This window comes from Lissotriton vulgaris, chromosome 6 (assembly GCF_964263255.1).
Source record: "Lissotriton vulgaris chromosome 6, aLisVul1.2, whole genome shotgun sequence".
Lineage (NCBI taxonomy): Eukaryota > Metazoa > Chordata > Amphibia > Caudata > Salamandridae > Lissotriton > Lissotriton vulgaris.
The window spans coordinates 1,625,740,073-1,625,754,064 of record NC_141694.1 but is presented as its reverse complement, the minus strand read 5'-3'; the positions used below and the strand labels follow the sequence as shown (position 1 = coordinate 1,625,754,064).

General features: G+C 45.8%; 1 protein-coding gene across 2 annotated transcripts in view; it reads right to left on the bottom strand.

Moving 5' to 3' along the window:
- The window catches only part of PREPL (prolyl endopeptidase like), a 469,235-nt gene that overhangs the window by 277,196 nt on the left and 178,047 nt on the right, over positions 1-13,992 (bottom strand). For both annotated transcript variants that reach the window (XM_086927792.1, XM_086927791.1), the window contains one exon: positions 5,917-6,120. In XM_086927792.1, the coding sequence (XP_086783918.1) occupies positions 5,917-6,120 (204 nt within the window). The remainder of the gene's footprint in view (positions 1-5,916; positions 6,121-13,992) is intronic.

The following is a 13,992-nucleotide window of genomic DNA, read 5'->3' as shown; positions in this document are numbered from 1 at the left end:
CTCATTTGGTAACCCTTCCTCTCTTTCGGCTCCTTGCAGCTCACCCTGGTTTGAGTTAGAGATTATTACAGACTTGTGTTGATGCACCAATCCATGGGGGCTGGGGGCGCTGAGTTGTGCACCGAGTTCCACCTGTGCCATCCTCAGCTGAGCCTCCTCGTCGTGTGGACCCTCCGGATGGGGGATCTGATGCCTTTGGGCCTTGCCTGGAACGGGAGGTACATCTCTTGGCTTCGTGGCCTTAGTTTCCTGTTTGAAGTTAAAAATTGGAAAAAGTGGATTTGGACTACTTTTATTTACTGTGTCACCAAAGGTTTGTGTTACCGGTAATATTTGTCTGCTTTTAGCTTTGGATTTCTTCATTTGTTTCTTTAATCTTTTTTTCGCCCTCCTTGACAGCGGAGCTTTCATTCCTGCCGATGCACCTTCGGCCTTCGCCGCAGGAGGAGCAGCGTCAAATGAATCGTCACTTGTGGTGTCGAGTGCCAAGACCTCAAGGTCCCCACTCCCTTGTGCTACCGAAGGAGTGTTGTTACTTGGCCCAGCCAGTGGCTCCTTTGAAGAGCTGCTAACCACAGTGCAATAGTTAGACATTTCGGAATGCACCGTCTTCAGGGCTGATGACTGTTGCATGGCTTGTTTTAGGAGGAAGTCTCACATTGTCCTTTGGCTAGTGCCAACATGTCCTTTAGAACTTCTGGTAAACTTGCCCATTTTTCTATTATGGCAGCATTAACGTCGGTGTTAGCCACGTTGGCGTGTTGGGCTTCAAGTAGAACCTCTAGTTTAGCCAACTTATCGTCTTGACGCGCCAGGTGCTGAGCAATTGAGTACAGCAGATCGATTTGTACTTCCATCTTTGTGGACTGCCATAGCAGCGCCCTAGCCATTGTGTCCTGTACTTCTCTTATTGCTGACAGGTTTAACTCTTTGTAAACAGCTTCTTCCGTTGCGTCTTGCTGGTGTGCTAGGCCCGGCGGGCTCCATCCCTCTATTTGTGACGTTCTCGGAGCGGCAGTTCTGCCTGGGTTTATTGGTTTCGCTTCCAGTGTTCATTCGATTGACTGTTCTAGTTTTTGCAGGAATGATGTTGTTAGTGCGTTCATTCTCGAGGGTTATCTTCTGTTTTTCCCGGGGTGTCTCCGTTGAGTTCGACCGTTTGCGTGTGCTCTTTGGAGAAATAGCTGCAACTGCCTCCTTATGCTCTTTCTCCCCACTCTCCCCCGCTATTGGTCTGACATGAATGTCGGCTGTAATCCTTATCGGACTCTTCGCCCTGGCGGCAGGCTGAGGACATGCCTCGTGACTCCCAGTTTTCTGAGTGGCAGCAAACTCACAGGGATAAAGACACCTCTGATCCTTAATAGTCTTTGGAGGTCCCAGTTTGAAGATACTCTCTGACTCTGGCTCTGCTTGACCCTCATCCAAGGCTGTAGGGCAACTGGAAGCCTGGAAAAAATAAAAATTAGTGATGAGTCCTTGAGGGAGGGTAATGCCATTAACTGTTTCCTGGGGATTTTCAGAGCTGATGCTCCTTGTTATCCTTCTTTGTGCTGTGCTTTCGGAGACCACCTCCGCTTCCACCTCCGTGCTTAACTGGGTCTTTTTAAGCGACATCCTTAGGCACCGATAGCTGTGGCACGATGCAGGCTCCTCAATGTAACTCAATGCTTATGAGCCTCCTTGTTGAAACGTGTCCCCTATGTTTAATCTATATGCCTGGTGGTATTCCACCTACTCCGCGGCTTTTCCTGGCGCTGGAGGTAATAATCTCAGGGGTTGCGGCTTGCTGCGGCGTTGTTCTCTCAGCGCTAGCTCAGCGCTCATCTCCTCCGTGCTAGATTCCGCTCAGCGCTCACGTTGTTGTGCTGATGCTTCAATGGGCTTTTAGAACAACAGCGGTCCAATGCATTCAAGAATATATGAGACAATAAATATAGACAGAATCAAATCTATATTTGGAGCGACATGTCCAGCCGGACAGAGGTCTTTAAGTTTACTCTATGAACAATTGATCCATACAGAGAGAATACCTTCAACAATTCACCAGTGTGGTACACAAGCCTGTGCCCAAACACTAATAGATCAAATACAGAAGGTAGATTACGAACATAGAAGGGCTTTTTAAGGCAAACAAACGTTTTCTGTTTAAATATTCAATTGTACAGAAGTATCAATAAGGCACCATTACATTACATAGAAATCAAGTTTTGTATAGGGTGCTAGACAGGTCGACAGCGTTTCGGTCCCCCTACTTAATCATGGGGACCATCATCAGGACATTCAATTAATGCCTTAACGTTATTTAGCCTCTAATTGCCTAAGGAAGAAATAGGGAGAAAGATATATACATTTAGATACAGAGACATAAAGTGATCTATATACTTAATCAAGTGACTTATGGTGAAAGGTGAACCTATTCGCCTTATTTACACGTGAATTAGGACGCTTTTTCTTTTCATAATCAAGTGAAGGTTTTCAGTGGTGGTGTCGCTTTAGAAAATGGCTTCGATTGTTCTGATATTGTGCAAGGCGGAGGAGTGGTGCCGATGTGGTGATCGAGCAAGGAATGGATTCAATAAATGTGCCCGTATTATGGCAAAACGAGGACGATCTCACTTAGTCATTCCTATACAGTGGTGCTGGCTGTTCAAGTGATGACGAGAACAATAACGGCTAGTGCGAGCAGTTAACAGGAGTGAATTGCGTTGTTGCGAAAGGTGAGAGATACTAAGTTGTGACTATATGGTGGGAGGCGGAGCTGGCTATTCGAGTGAACGCTTAACGAAAGCCAGAGCGGCAAGTGCAGGTAGTTTACAAGGCGTGATTAACGTTGTTGCGAGGAGTGCTTTGTGACAATTAAAACCAGGCTTACCAGGGCAGTACACTGGTTCGTTAAAGCAAGGAAGTGGTAGCCTGTATTCGGTATGACAGCCCTGTAAATGGGATGGTTGTTAGAGGAGGATAAACCAAAGAATGGGATCGAGTGATCGCGGGTGGCCGTGATAGAATCCTTACCAGAATCAGGCGTGTTTTGACCGCGTTACAGTAGCGTAATCAGACGGTGCCAGGATACTACCTGTCGGAAAACACGGGCCATCAAAATAATGTGGCTTAAGAAAAAACGATGTGGGAGAGCTATGAGCTGCTTGGAAGTTACCGGGTTAGTCGGTAGTTCAGTCTGTTTCCTGGCGTGCTCGAGTGAAGGAGGAGAGGAGTGAAGAATGAGTGGAAGGGAACCGATTGGTCTGCGGTCATGGGGCGTGCCTGGGCATAAAAATAAACGACGGACACGTAGCTGGGCGGCCATATTGGGTGAGACAGAGTGCACTTAACCTAGTGACAGCGAGATGACGAGGTAGGAAGTGGATGTGACTGCGAGCCCTAGTACAGGACAATGTAAAGTGCTGTATTGAGGAGGTTGCACCTGCAGCTATGCCAGCTTCCTTGCTTGCACTGCCAGCCACTCCCATGGCATGCACACACCTAATGTGCTTCTGAATTCTCACGCATATGTGGTTTTTCATATGCTAAGTTATGACTTTGATGAACAATTTGAACAAAAAGATTGATAACCAACATTGTCACTTGAGAAGATAATAGAGCAGATAGATCAAAGGAGCTCGGCAGCTAGTACAGAATAGATGGATGTCTGCAGTTTTATTATATTAAACAAAACATTGTGCATTTGTTTTCTATGTTGATAACAAAATGGAGAGTTCTGTTAACCCATTTAGGATTCCGAAATTTCCAAATTCCAAAAATAATATTTGTGAAATTGGGCCTTTATATAATTTAAGAAAATGTTAATCTACTTTCGATGTATGTTTCCCTTACAGTCAACGTATATAAATCAGGGCTCTTCTCTCTCAATGGCCATCTTCTGCTAGATATTCCATATTTGATGATTTGCAGTGTACTTCACATTCAGGGGATTTACAAAAATCCCCAGTAATGCACGTCAAATTATACATGCATCATCAATTCCCTTATGCACGCTTGCAGCTTTACCCTTAGACTGCACATGTGGCGGTCGCAACCTGGCACAGCATTGCTGCTCAAGGAATATGGCAATAGCATTAATAAGTGGTGTTCACTCTACACGATGTATAGTTCTACGCACTAACGTGTTGAACCTGTTTGTCTGTGCTACGCTCGCTCCATGGTCTCTGTCTTTTCTAGCTATAACTAGAGATACCAAGAGGGAGGCCTACAAACACTTTTCCTAATTGAAGGCTTTTTAACGAGCAGTATCATTAGCCCTAGCTCCGTCTCGAGTCTGTGATTGGTTGTTTGAATTCTGAAAGCTTCTTCCTACTTCTTTCAAAATGCTCCGCAAAGGTTCTCATTATTCTTCCAAGATGTTTCGCCTGACAAACCTTCTTGTGGGGTTGGGGCGATTTACCAGATCATAAATCCCTGGTTGTGACTAAGTGACATATTCCGTAGTGTTGCTTGCCCTTACAAATTTCCGCGCCGGGAAACCCTTTGTGGGTAGCTGTTGCGCGTAATAAATGCAATTAAATAAAAAATAAATAAAAATAAGTGGAGTGTTAGGTTCTGTAGGAGGGTAGGCCCATTTTTTCCAGAAGGCCTTGTGCAGGTGCATTTTGTTGGACAAATTTCACTAGGTACATGAAGAAACCCACAACAATAATCTTTTGTAAAGTTATAAGGTGGAGCCTTGTCAGCTTACTGCATAATTTCTCAAGCTCCCTTCCTGGTCTGCAGTATGTGCACAGTGAAGGAATCGTGGGTACACAAGGCATGGTTGACAATCTGAGCAGTCAGTCCAAAGGCAATGAGACTTGATATTATGTCCAGGCACAACTCACGTTGTCACATAGTCATTTCTAAATTATGTCATGACTGATTCTGAATTAACCACTCCTTCATGCACAGTCATCCACAGGCTCCCAGTCAACAAAAGAATCACCTTCAAGCTCCTCACACACCAGCCCTACACGACATGGGACCGGCGTACCCCAACCACTGCCTCGCATTCCACGTACCCACCAGACACTTCCACTCTGCCCAACAGGCCCTGTCCACCGTCCCACAGATTCACAAGACAACAGCCGGAGGAACATCCTTCTCCTACCTCTCAGCGAAGGCCTGGAACACCCTGTCTCTCCACCTCAGGCAATAAACGTCACTGCCTCAATTCAGGAAGAACCTAAAGACCTGGCTCTTCGACTGAATCACAGCGCCTTAACGGACCTGCAGCTCTGTCCTCTGACCTCCCAGTGCCTTCAGACCCTTACAGGTGAGTAGTCGCGCTTACAAGCCTCAGATTGATTGATTCATCTAGGCAAATACATTTATCCAACTATCCGCCCACAGGCGGCCATCCTTCACCCACACTCATTCATCCACAAAGCCACAACCGAGCATTCCTGCATCCACCCACTCTTGCATCCATCCAAATGTGCAACCACACCAGTCCATCTATAGAGCCACCCACCAATCCAATGCGAACCTTAGACATGCACCCAGCTTTTTACCACACAGCCATCAAACCATCCAGGTCTCCAAACAATCTGTTTCTACTCTACATAGGCACATATGAATGTAGCCTCAATACACGTGAATGTAAATGTGTTGTGCTTCTGGGTATTGTCTGTGTGCATAGAGGTTCCTGTATGTGTTTTCTGATAGTGTGTCCTAAATATCGCACAACATAGTGCCAGTCCAAAAAAGAACCTACTGTATGTTTCAGTGTACCTTTTAAGACCTGTGCGTACTTCGATGGACGATCTATTAACAATGTGCATTATCTGTGTTTTACTCTTGTTTAACCGTCTCCATACAAACATACAAAAAAAATCTGCGTATAAATCAGAATTTCAGCAGGAAGCAGGCCAAACAACTGGTTTCCACGACAAATGGCAGATTTGGGGTATAAATATACAGTACCTTGCTCTCCGCTTCCAGGCGCACGGTGCACACATGGCTGGCATTCTGCACGTCTTGATAAGCTTCCACAAAGAGCTTATTGGCCGCCAAGGAATACACAAATCGCACAGGTTGTTGTACTGGAGACGAGAGCCTGAACCCCAAGGAGCTGCTGCCGGAACCACACAGGCTTTCTGATTCAAAGGAGCAGGCCCACGCAGGTAGCTAAGAAAATTAAATCATTAACACGCTTAGCATGATACATATGCTTTTAAACCCCTGAATAAACTTCCCCAAAACCTCTATTTGACGCAGTAAGCCTAAATAAATAGCAAGAGAGCACAACGAGTTTTCGCTTCTAATTTACAAAGAAATGCATTTGTAAAGGAAATGAAAAACGGCGAATAAAGCACAAGCTCACAGTGGCAAGCTTTTTACCTGTGCTTCTTTCTGTTCTCTCTTTCGTAATAACCATTTTCCACATAAAAAGTGCATAAAGCAATTCAACTGCCATTTCAGACGAAAATATGTGTTGAACATATAAATCCAATTCTATAATATTCATGCCAAGCGCCAGAGCACAATGTACAATGAGGAAGAAAAGGGGATAATGATCGGAGTTTGGCACTGTGATCAAACATCAGCGTTAGAATATGCGCTCAATTTGCTGCCTGCGTGTGCCCTCTCTGCATATGCAAGCTAAGTGTAGAGCATGTATTTAACAATCGCTCTTTACACATGTAAGCGGGCCTCCTTACTTCTTGTACCGCGGCCAAGCCAAAGGCCGCCACTGATCCGCAGAGTGCCCGGGCCCTTCAGCTCCCTGCCTCATACTCCATCCCGGCGGCCAAGAACAAAACCTTTCCTTGGCACGCGGACACCGCGAGACCCGCTGCTATTGTGCCCGAGACTTCCCGCGCGACGAGAAGTGAAAGGAATCAAGCTTCATTCTCGGAGAGCAGCGGGGACTAGTCTGGGAAGCCCCCGGCTGCACAGAGGGCGCATTCAGTGCGAGCTGCTCGGCGCGGAAAGGCTTCACACGCTGTAAAATCAAAAGTCACATTTTCTATTAACTCGTACGGAAGGCTCGAGAGAACGCCGTACCTGCAGTGCTAACTGTGAGCATCCTGTCAGGCTCAACATAAAAGCGTCCGCCGAGTACAGTGGAGAAGAACATTGTGTGTTTACAGAGGGTGGCTTGAAATCACTCAGTGATCTGGTTATCTTTTGTAACGCCACGATGATGATTGTTTTAATAAATCAAGTACTACACGACTGAAATCGATGTACACCGTTATATTTCAGCGACCTTTCCCGCCGGGTTTGTTGGTCTAAGGCAGTCCGTGCAGCCATAAAGCTATGTATGCCTCTAAACAACACTCGGGCGCAAATAGCATAACTCACGATGCAAATTCATAACCTTTATCCACAAAATGTCAATTCTGAATCCTGAATGGTTCAAGATACAAAAAAATGCACCAGTATTGTTATGTTTGTTTCTGTTATTTGGCATTTCTATTGCGTAAAATCAGAATCACGGTGCATTCGGTAGCCCAGGGCCCTCTGACCACTCGGCAACAGTGGCGTACATTGGAGTATGAGCCAGTCTCACCGGGACAGGGGGTGGTGCTCTCAGGGCACAGCCACATGCAAAAGGTGGTAAACACCCACAAACCCGTACATTTGTCAGCATATGCATACAAGTAGTATTCCAGGAAAAGGGCTCTGCAGGGAGGAACTTGCCTCATTGTAAACCCAGGGGAAAGCATGATTGGTATACATCATCATGCAGACGGGCAAAGTCTCTTTTAATAGAGGCCGTTAAAGGTAAATCCCAACCCCTGATTCAGATAGCCAGGAAAGAGCATAAGAGAACATTGGGATATGCAAAAAAAGAGTGGGAAGAGGAGTACTGGCGTACTCTTAAAGAGGCTAGCTTTAAAAAGGACCCAAAATGTTTCTGGGACACAATTAAAGTCCGAAATAGACCAGACAGTGATCTTATAACATGCAATATTCCAAGTCAGGCGTGGGTCAATCATTTTTCAAAGCTATATACTCGCCAAGACGGCCCTAATAACACTGATGCCTCCAATGTTGTTGAAGGGAGGGAAAAGGCCTTAACTACGATCCAACTAGATTGGGAGACCCACTCCGAAAAATTTGACTTCACAATAAAAGAGGTGGAGTATGCCATAAGTACCATCATGCCCCAAAAAGCTGCTGGTCCGGATGGCATTCCTGGGAACCTGCTGAGATCAGATATCCCGAAGTGGGGAAAATTCATCCACTGCCTACTCGCTGCCATCTGCAGGTGTGCTCCGATTCCCTCATCTTGGAAAGGGGCGGAGGTTGTCCCCATTTTTAAAAAAGGTGCTAGAGATGATCCGTCTAAATATAGACCTATTAGTCTGCTAGACATTAGCCAAAAAGTAGTTGGCAAGGTCCTACTGGTCAGAATACTGGATTGGATAGAGGAAAATAAAATCCTCACTGACTACCAGGCAGGATTTAGAGTAGGTACTGGTACAATTGAACAAGCTTTCAGGTTGATGATGGTGTATTGGAAGGTCGTGGTTATAGGCAAAGGCAGTCTTTATCTCGCGTTTTATCGATTTAAAGACTGCCTTTGACCTTGTACCGAGGGAGAACCTTTGGAGAGTCCTGGCCGACATGGGGATGCCACACTACATTCTTTCGTTACTTGTCAGGCTCCACGAAAATAGTTTTGCCCAGATAAGGTGGGGCTCATAAGGTGAAAAAACGAGCAGAATCCCGGTCGAGAGAAGGGTCCGCCAGGGATGTGTGTTAGCTCCCACTCTCTTTTCCCTTGACATCAATGGGGTGGTCGAGCACCTTCGGAAACATCCTTCAGACGAACCATCCCTGGCTGGAGAGCGTATACCTACCCTTCTCTTTGCGGATGACACGCTTTTGATATTGAAAACCCCAATAGGCCTCCAAAGACTTCTGAACAATTTTCAGTCATTCTGTTCTGAACGGGGCCTGGTAATTAACACTGATAAGACGAAATACCTTGTGTTGAACCCCCCCAAAAAAACAGTACGCCCCCCTACTTTGAATGCAGAACCTTTGGGGGAAGTAGAAGTATTTGACTACCTAGGCATTCGTCTGTCTCATAAAATGCAATGGGCCCCACATCTTGACAAAATGCTGCTAACCCACAAGGGACTAACAGGAGCCCTCCTGAAAGAACAACGCTTTTGTGCAACCAGACCCATAGCTGCTGTTCTTGAAATCTATACATCCAAAGGGGTTAGTTCTGCTCTCTATGGGGCGGAGTTATGGGGCTCATGCATTACCAACGAATTGCCAAGATCCGAGAGGAAATTCTGCAGGGCGATTATGTCACTCCCGCAAGGCACTCCCATGGTCCCATTAATGCTGGATCTAGGATGTCGCCCTATTGATGACCTAGCAAAACTTCGGCCACTTTTGCTATGGGCACGCCTGTGGCGAGTTCAGGAACTTGGCAAATATGCGCAAGGCCTTTCAGAAATTATGTCACTACCAGGGTGGCATAAAATTAAATGGCTGAGAGACATGAAAACTTTGCTATCAAACTTGGGGCTAAATGAAGCTTGGACAAATAGATCTTCTCCCCCGAAGGCAACCCTCAAGAATCTTTATTGGAATTGGATTGCGTCACAACGAAATACTAACGATTCTCTGGGCAGACTCACTGAGGATTTTTTGAAATTCAAGGACCAACCAATACGGGAACTCTACTTAGACATTATTGAGAAACCTTTTGATAGGGCCCTTTACTTTAAATTTAGAGCAGGAACTCTCCCTTTGTATGCCTTCTCATTACGGTGGAAACCGCCTGCACAAACTACAGAGTTTTGCCCAGTATGCATAGACAGACCAGAGACAGTGGCGCATTTCATGTTTGAATGCGGAGAGTATACCTTACCGAGGAAGAAATGGCTTAAACATTTATGCCGTCAGTTGGGCACTAGGCGTCATGCGGAGGCATTACGCATACTAATGTCTGATAGTTGCACTATGTATGCTTGTACTCTCGCTAAGTTTTTATCATGGGCTTGGTCCATCAGAGCTAAAAGGCTTAAATTAACTGTTTAATTCCTTTTTAAACAATTTATGAAATGCTTCTTTTTAATGAATACTGAAACTTTTTTAAATTGTTTGCATACAAATTCTTTGTATCTTTGTTCCCTTGTCTTTTTTAAATGAATCTATGTATTTTAAGTGAAGCTTTTATGATAATTTTTATCGAAATAAAGCCTTTTTGACTTGACTTGGCATACAAGATGGGGTAGTTTGCTATCTGGAAAATGGTCACATGTCTTACTTTTGTCAAGGATAGAACAACATCAGTTTTCCTTTGAGAAAGAAAAAACACAAAAGTTGTGAGTGTGTATAGGGAAGAGGTGACTCCGACGGGAAAAACAATTGCATTGTAAAACCAAAAAAGAAAGCTACTCAGTACAAATCTCCGTGTGAGTTACATTAAAACCATAGGAACTGTAAGCTTCCCATAGTTCTGAAGCGTAAGTCTTTACGCATAGGAGTGTCATAGTGAAGCTGAGCCAGTTGCAGACTCTAGGAGTACTTCTGGAATCTTTTCTGAATTGGAAGGAAAGGAAGACATATATTTAATTCAAATGTGGAAGTAACTGCATAAGAGCAAATGTATTCTTTCTTCATAAGTGTGGTCCATTAATATGCACCTTCTTTTGCATCCGCTACATACTACTGCGACAGAAAAATACAGATGGCAATGTGTTTAGCCCTTGGGGTTAGCACTCAAACAGAATTTCTTTTTTTTTTTTTGTTGAAAACCTTTATTTAACATTTGCACACATACACAAAACCGGGCCTACAACCCCCAGGGCTGGCCGCTAAGCAGTTCAGTATAGTATCACAGTCAGTTTCAAAGCAATTGTCCCTGGGGATCATAGTAGCTCAGATTACCAAGTACAGTGGTTGAGAGTGCAGTTCGATGCGAAACAGGATAGGAGGTTTTCATTTTCAATATAAATAGAAAGGATCAGGTATCATATAGTGTCTCGGACCATGGGAATGGGGGCGAACAGGAAAACGATGCGTCCATACCAAGTTCGCTACCCTAGCAATCAACGGCGTTTAAACATGCGACATCAGGATAAACAGCAAATTATTTATATCCACACCGTCCTTGTTGTCCGCCCCCCAGCATCCAGGACCCGGAGAGGTCTAGGCACAGGTGTAGAGATGAGGATGCAGAGAAAGCCGAACCCACTACACTAACCCGGAAAAGAAAGGAAAGAAAGGCAAGAGAAGAGAAGAAGAAAAAGAGGCCATAGAACAAAGACAAAAACAAAATACCACCCCCACACCCCCCCACCCTGCACCCCTGCAAATGACTACGGCCACCCCCCACGCAGCGTGCCTGTCGCCCAGCAACCAAAGCCCGAAATATAGAAGAAAGGGAAAGAGAAAAAAGTAAGAAAGCCCCAATCAAAAGGGGAAATCGGAGGAGGGCATAATACTACGGACTCCCGGTCTCCTTCCCCCAACCTAGCCAACCCTGCCCCGGAATCCGTTAGGACAGTGAAGCAATCCCGTCAACCATAATTTCACCTCGATAAGCCCATACAAAGATCTCAACCCTGACCCCTACGATCAAATGTACTGAAATCGGTAATTAAGGGAAGTCCCTTACACACAATGTCCCATAAGTCGGCAGAACAGGAGCGCAGAGATGTTGATTGCTGGTATCACCATCGCCCCTCCCCATCTCCGAGGCCAAGCTTCATCTCATCCGCCATCTTGAAAGACCGGTGGAGGAGGGGGATCAACAAAGTCCAAAACCGCATACAGTACCAAGTGGAGAATACCACAGTGGAGACGTATAAATGTTCCGAAGGGTGCAGGGTCGAAGGTTTCAACAGTTCAATTGGGTGTCCAGGCACACTCCAGTCTGGCAAATCCGACACAATGGGGGCAAACACTGTTTCCACCGCCGGGTCTAAATACACCTCCGAAGCATCCATTGCAAAGTGGGCTGGCTGCCGGGTCGCAAGCGTCGAGTCAGGGTCCGGTATCGAGTCCGAGCTTTGATAGTGCCCTGAAGCGCCATAAGTGCCTCCATCACCGTTAACAAAGACGGGCCAGATCGAACCCGCTCCTTTAAACTTATTCTGTCCTCAGGCATGGTGATCCCAACGGAGAGGCGCCTTCTCCGGGGCAAAGTGAAACGGAGCAGGAATAAGCTAGGAGGGAACGGCGGTCAGCGAGCAGTGGTACGCGGCGAGGCGCCGATCCGGAGGGCTTGGCGTTATGAATGCCGGATCCCCGGCCAGGGACCCTCACAAGACAGTACCTTGCGTCACTCGGCGCCTCACACGCTACAGGGCACCAGGCAGCTGATGGTAGCAAAACAATCGAGAAAAAGTTCGAGTGAACCAGAGACCGGGCCCAACCGCATGCAGCAGCCCGTTGTTGTTCAGCTGGGACCCGGCAGGGCCAGCACTAGAGATCCCGGCTTCCCAGGCAGGTTAGGCCTCAGTACGTTCCTCGACGTATCTTCGCTCCACGACGGCGGAAAAACTCCGGGATTGCACCACTGGAGTGTGGGACGGATCACCCACATGGATCCGGTTGGTTCAGGTAAGCAGGATTGTCAACAGGATAGTGAAGCGTAGGACGGAGGTCAGCGGAGCCGGGAGACTATGCGGCCATCTTAGTTGGTGTCGTAGCTCCTCCTCAAACAGAATTTTGAGGAATAATGAGAACTTTCTAAAAAAACACGGCGCCATCCCCATGCCAGGCGGAACATCTGAAATCTATGGAGCACGCTTTATTTTTAAAAGATGACTGGAAAGTACTTTATGAACATTACAATATTGCAGAAGCGTAAGATAATGGCAGCATTGTATAATATTGCGCAAATATTATTTATTTGCCTTGCACAGAAACAGATTCAATTTTTTCAGTACGTAAAAATTTGTGATGTATTATGGATGTATGAGTATTTCAAGGTGAACCGGGAAGGTTTAGTATGCCACAGGTGATAACGATGTTGCTTTAAGTAGGGAATTCACGGAGGGAGGAGTGAACGCTACGTTAAAAAATCGAGTGAATGTAAAAGAGATTATTTCGCTCCGAGCGGCAGGGAGCACGTTGTTTTAATGTCAGCAGGTAAGCCGGTGAATGTTTAAGAGTGTTCTGGAATGGGAACCAGTGGAACGTTTAGATTTACAGAGAGAGTGCTGAGTACATAGATAGCAACAGTTGGTTTTATAAGCACAGGGCGAGCAATTCACGTAGGCAGTAATGTGTTAACCCTTGGTGACGTTAAAGTGAATCTTTATGTGTAATTCACCTGTAGCATTTTGAGAGTCACTTCAATAATGTTAACCTTGACAAGAATAATGATGCACATGAAAACGAATTTCGTTGTGTGCACTGCATCACCAAATGCGATGCAGTGCGCGCACCGAAATTCGTTTTATTTATGTATATGTTTACTTACCTGTTAAAGTCAGTAATCAGTACATCACAACCCCCCACCATGCCCCTCCCCCTCCCTACATCACCGCCCTACAGTTACACCTACTACCGGTCGTGGCTGTTCAGAACTGCAATTGCGTCTTGCTCGTAATAGTTCCCCATAGGGGATACTATTGATCAGGCTTAAGGGATGACAGCTAGAGGCATGCAGAATACTATTCCCTGCCGTGGTTTTGAGGAATAGTTTACTCTTTAAGCTATTCTCATTCACCTCAACACAGACATCCAAAAATTCAATCTTATTTTTGTCCGTTGTACTGGTGAATTTTAAGTTGAGGTTATTATCATTCAGAGAATCTACAAATGTCATTGCCTCAGCTTGGTTTCCCTTCGAAATGCAAACAATGTTGTCGATATACCGGGCCCAGAGGACGACATGGTCATTAAAGGCACTGATGTTGTTCGCCACCTGCTCGTCCCACCAGCCTAGGTAAAGACCCGCGTAGCTGGGGGCAAAGCAGGTTCCCATCGCCGTCCCGCGGGCCTGACAGTATATCACATGATCAAACATAAAGAAGTTATTTTTGAGACAGGTATCCATCATTTCAAGGAGCATCT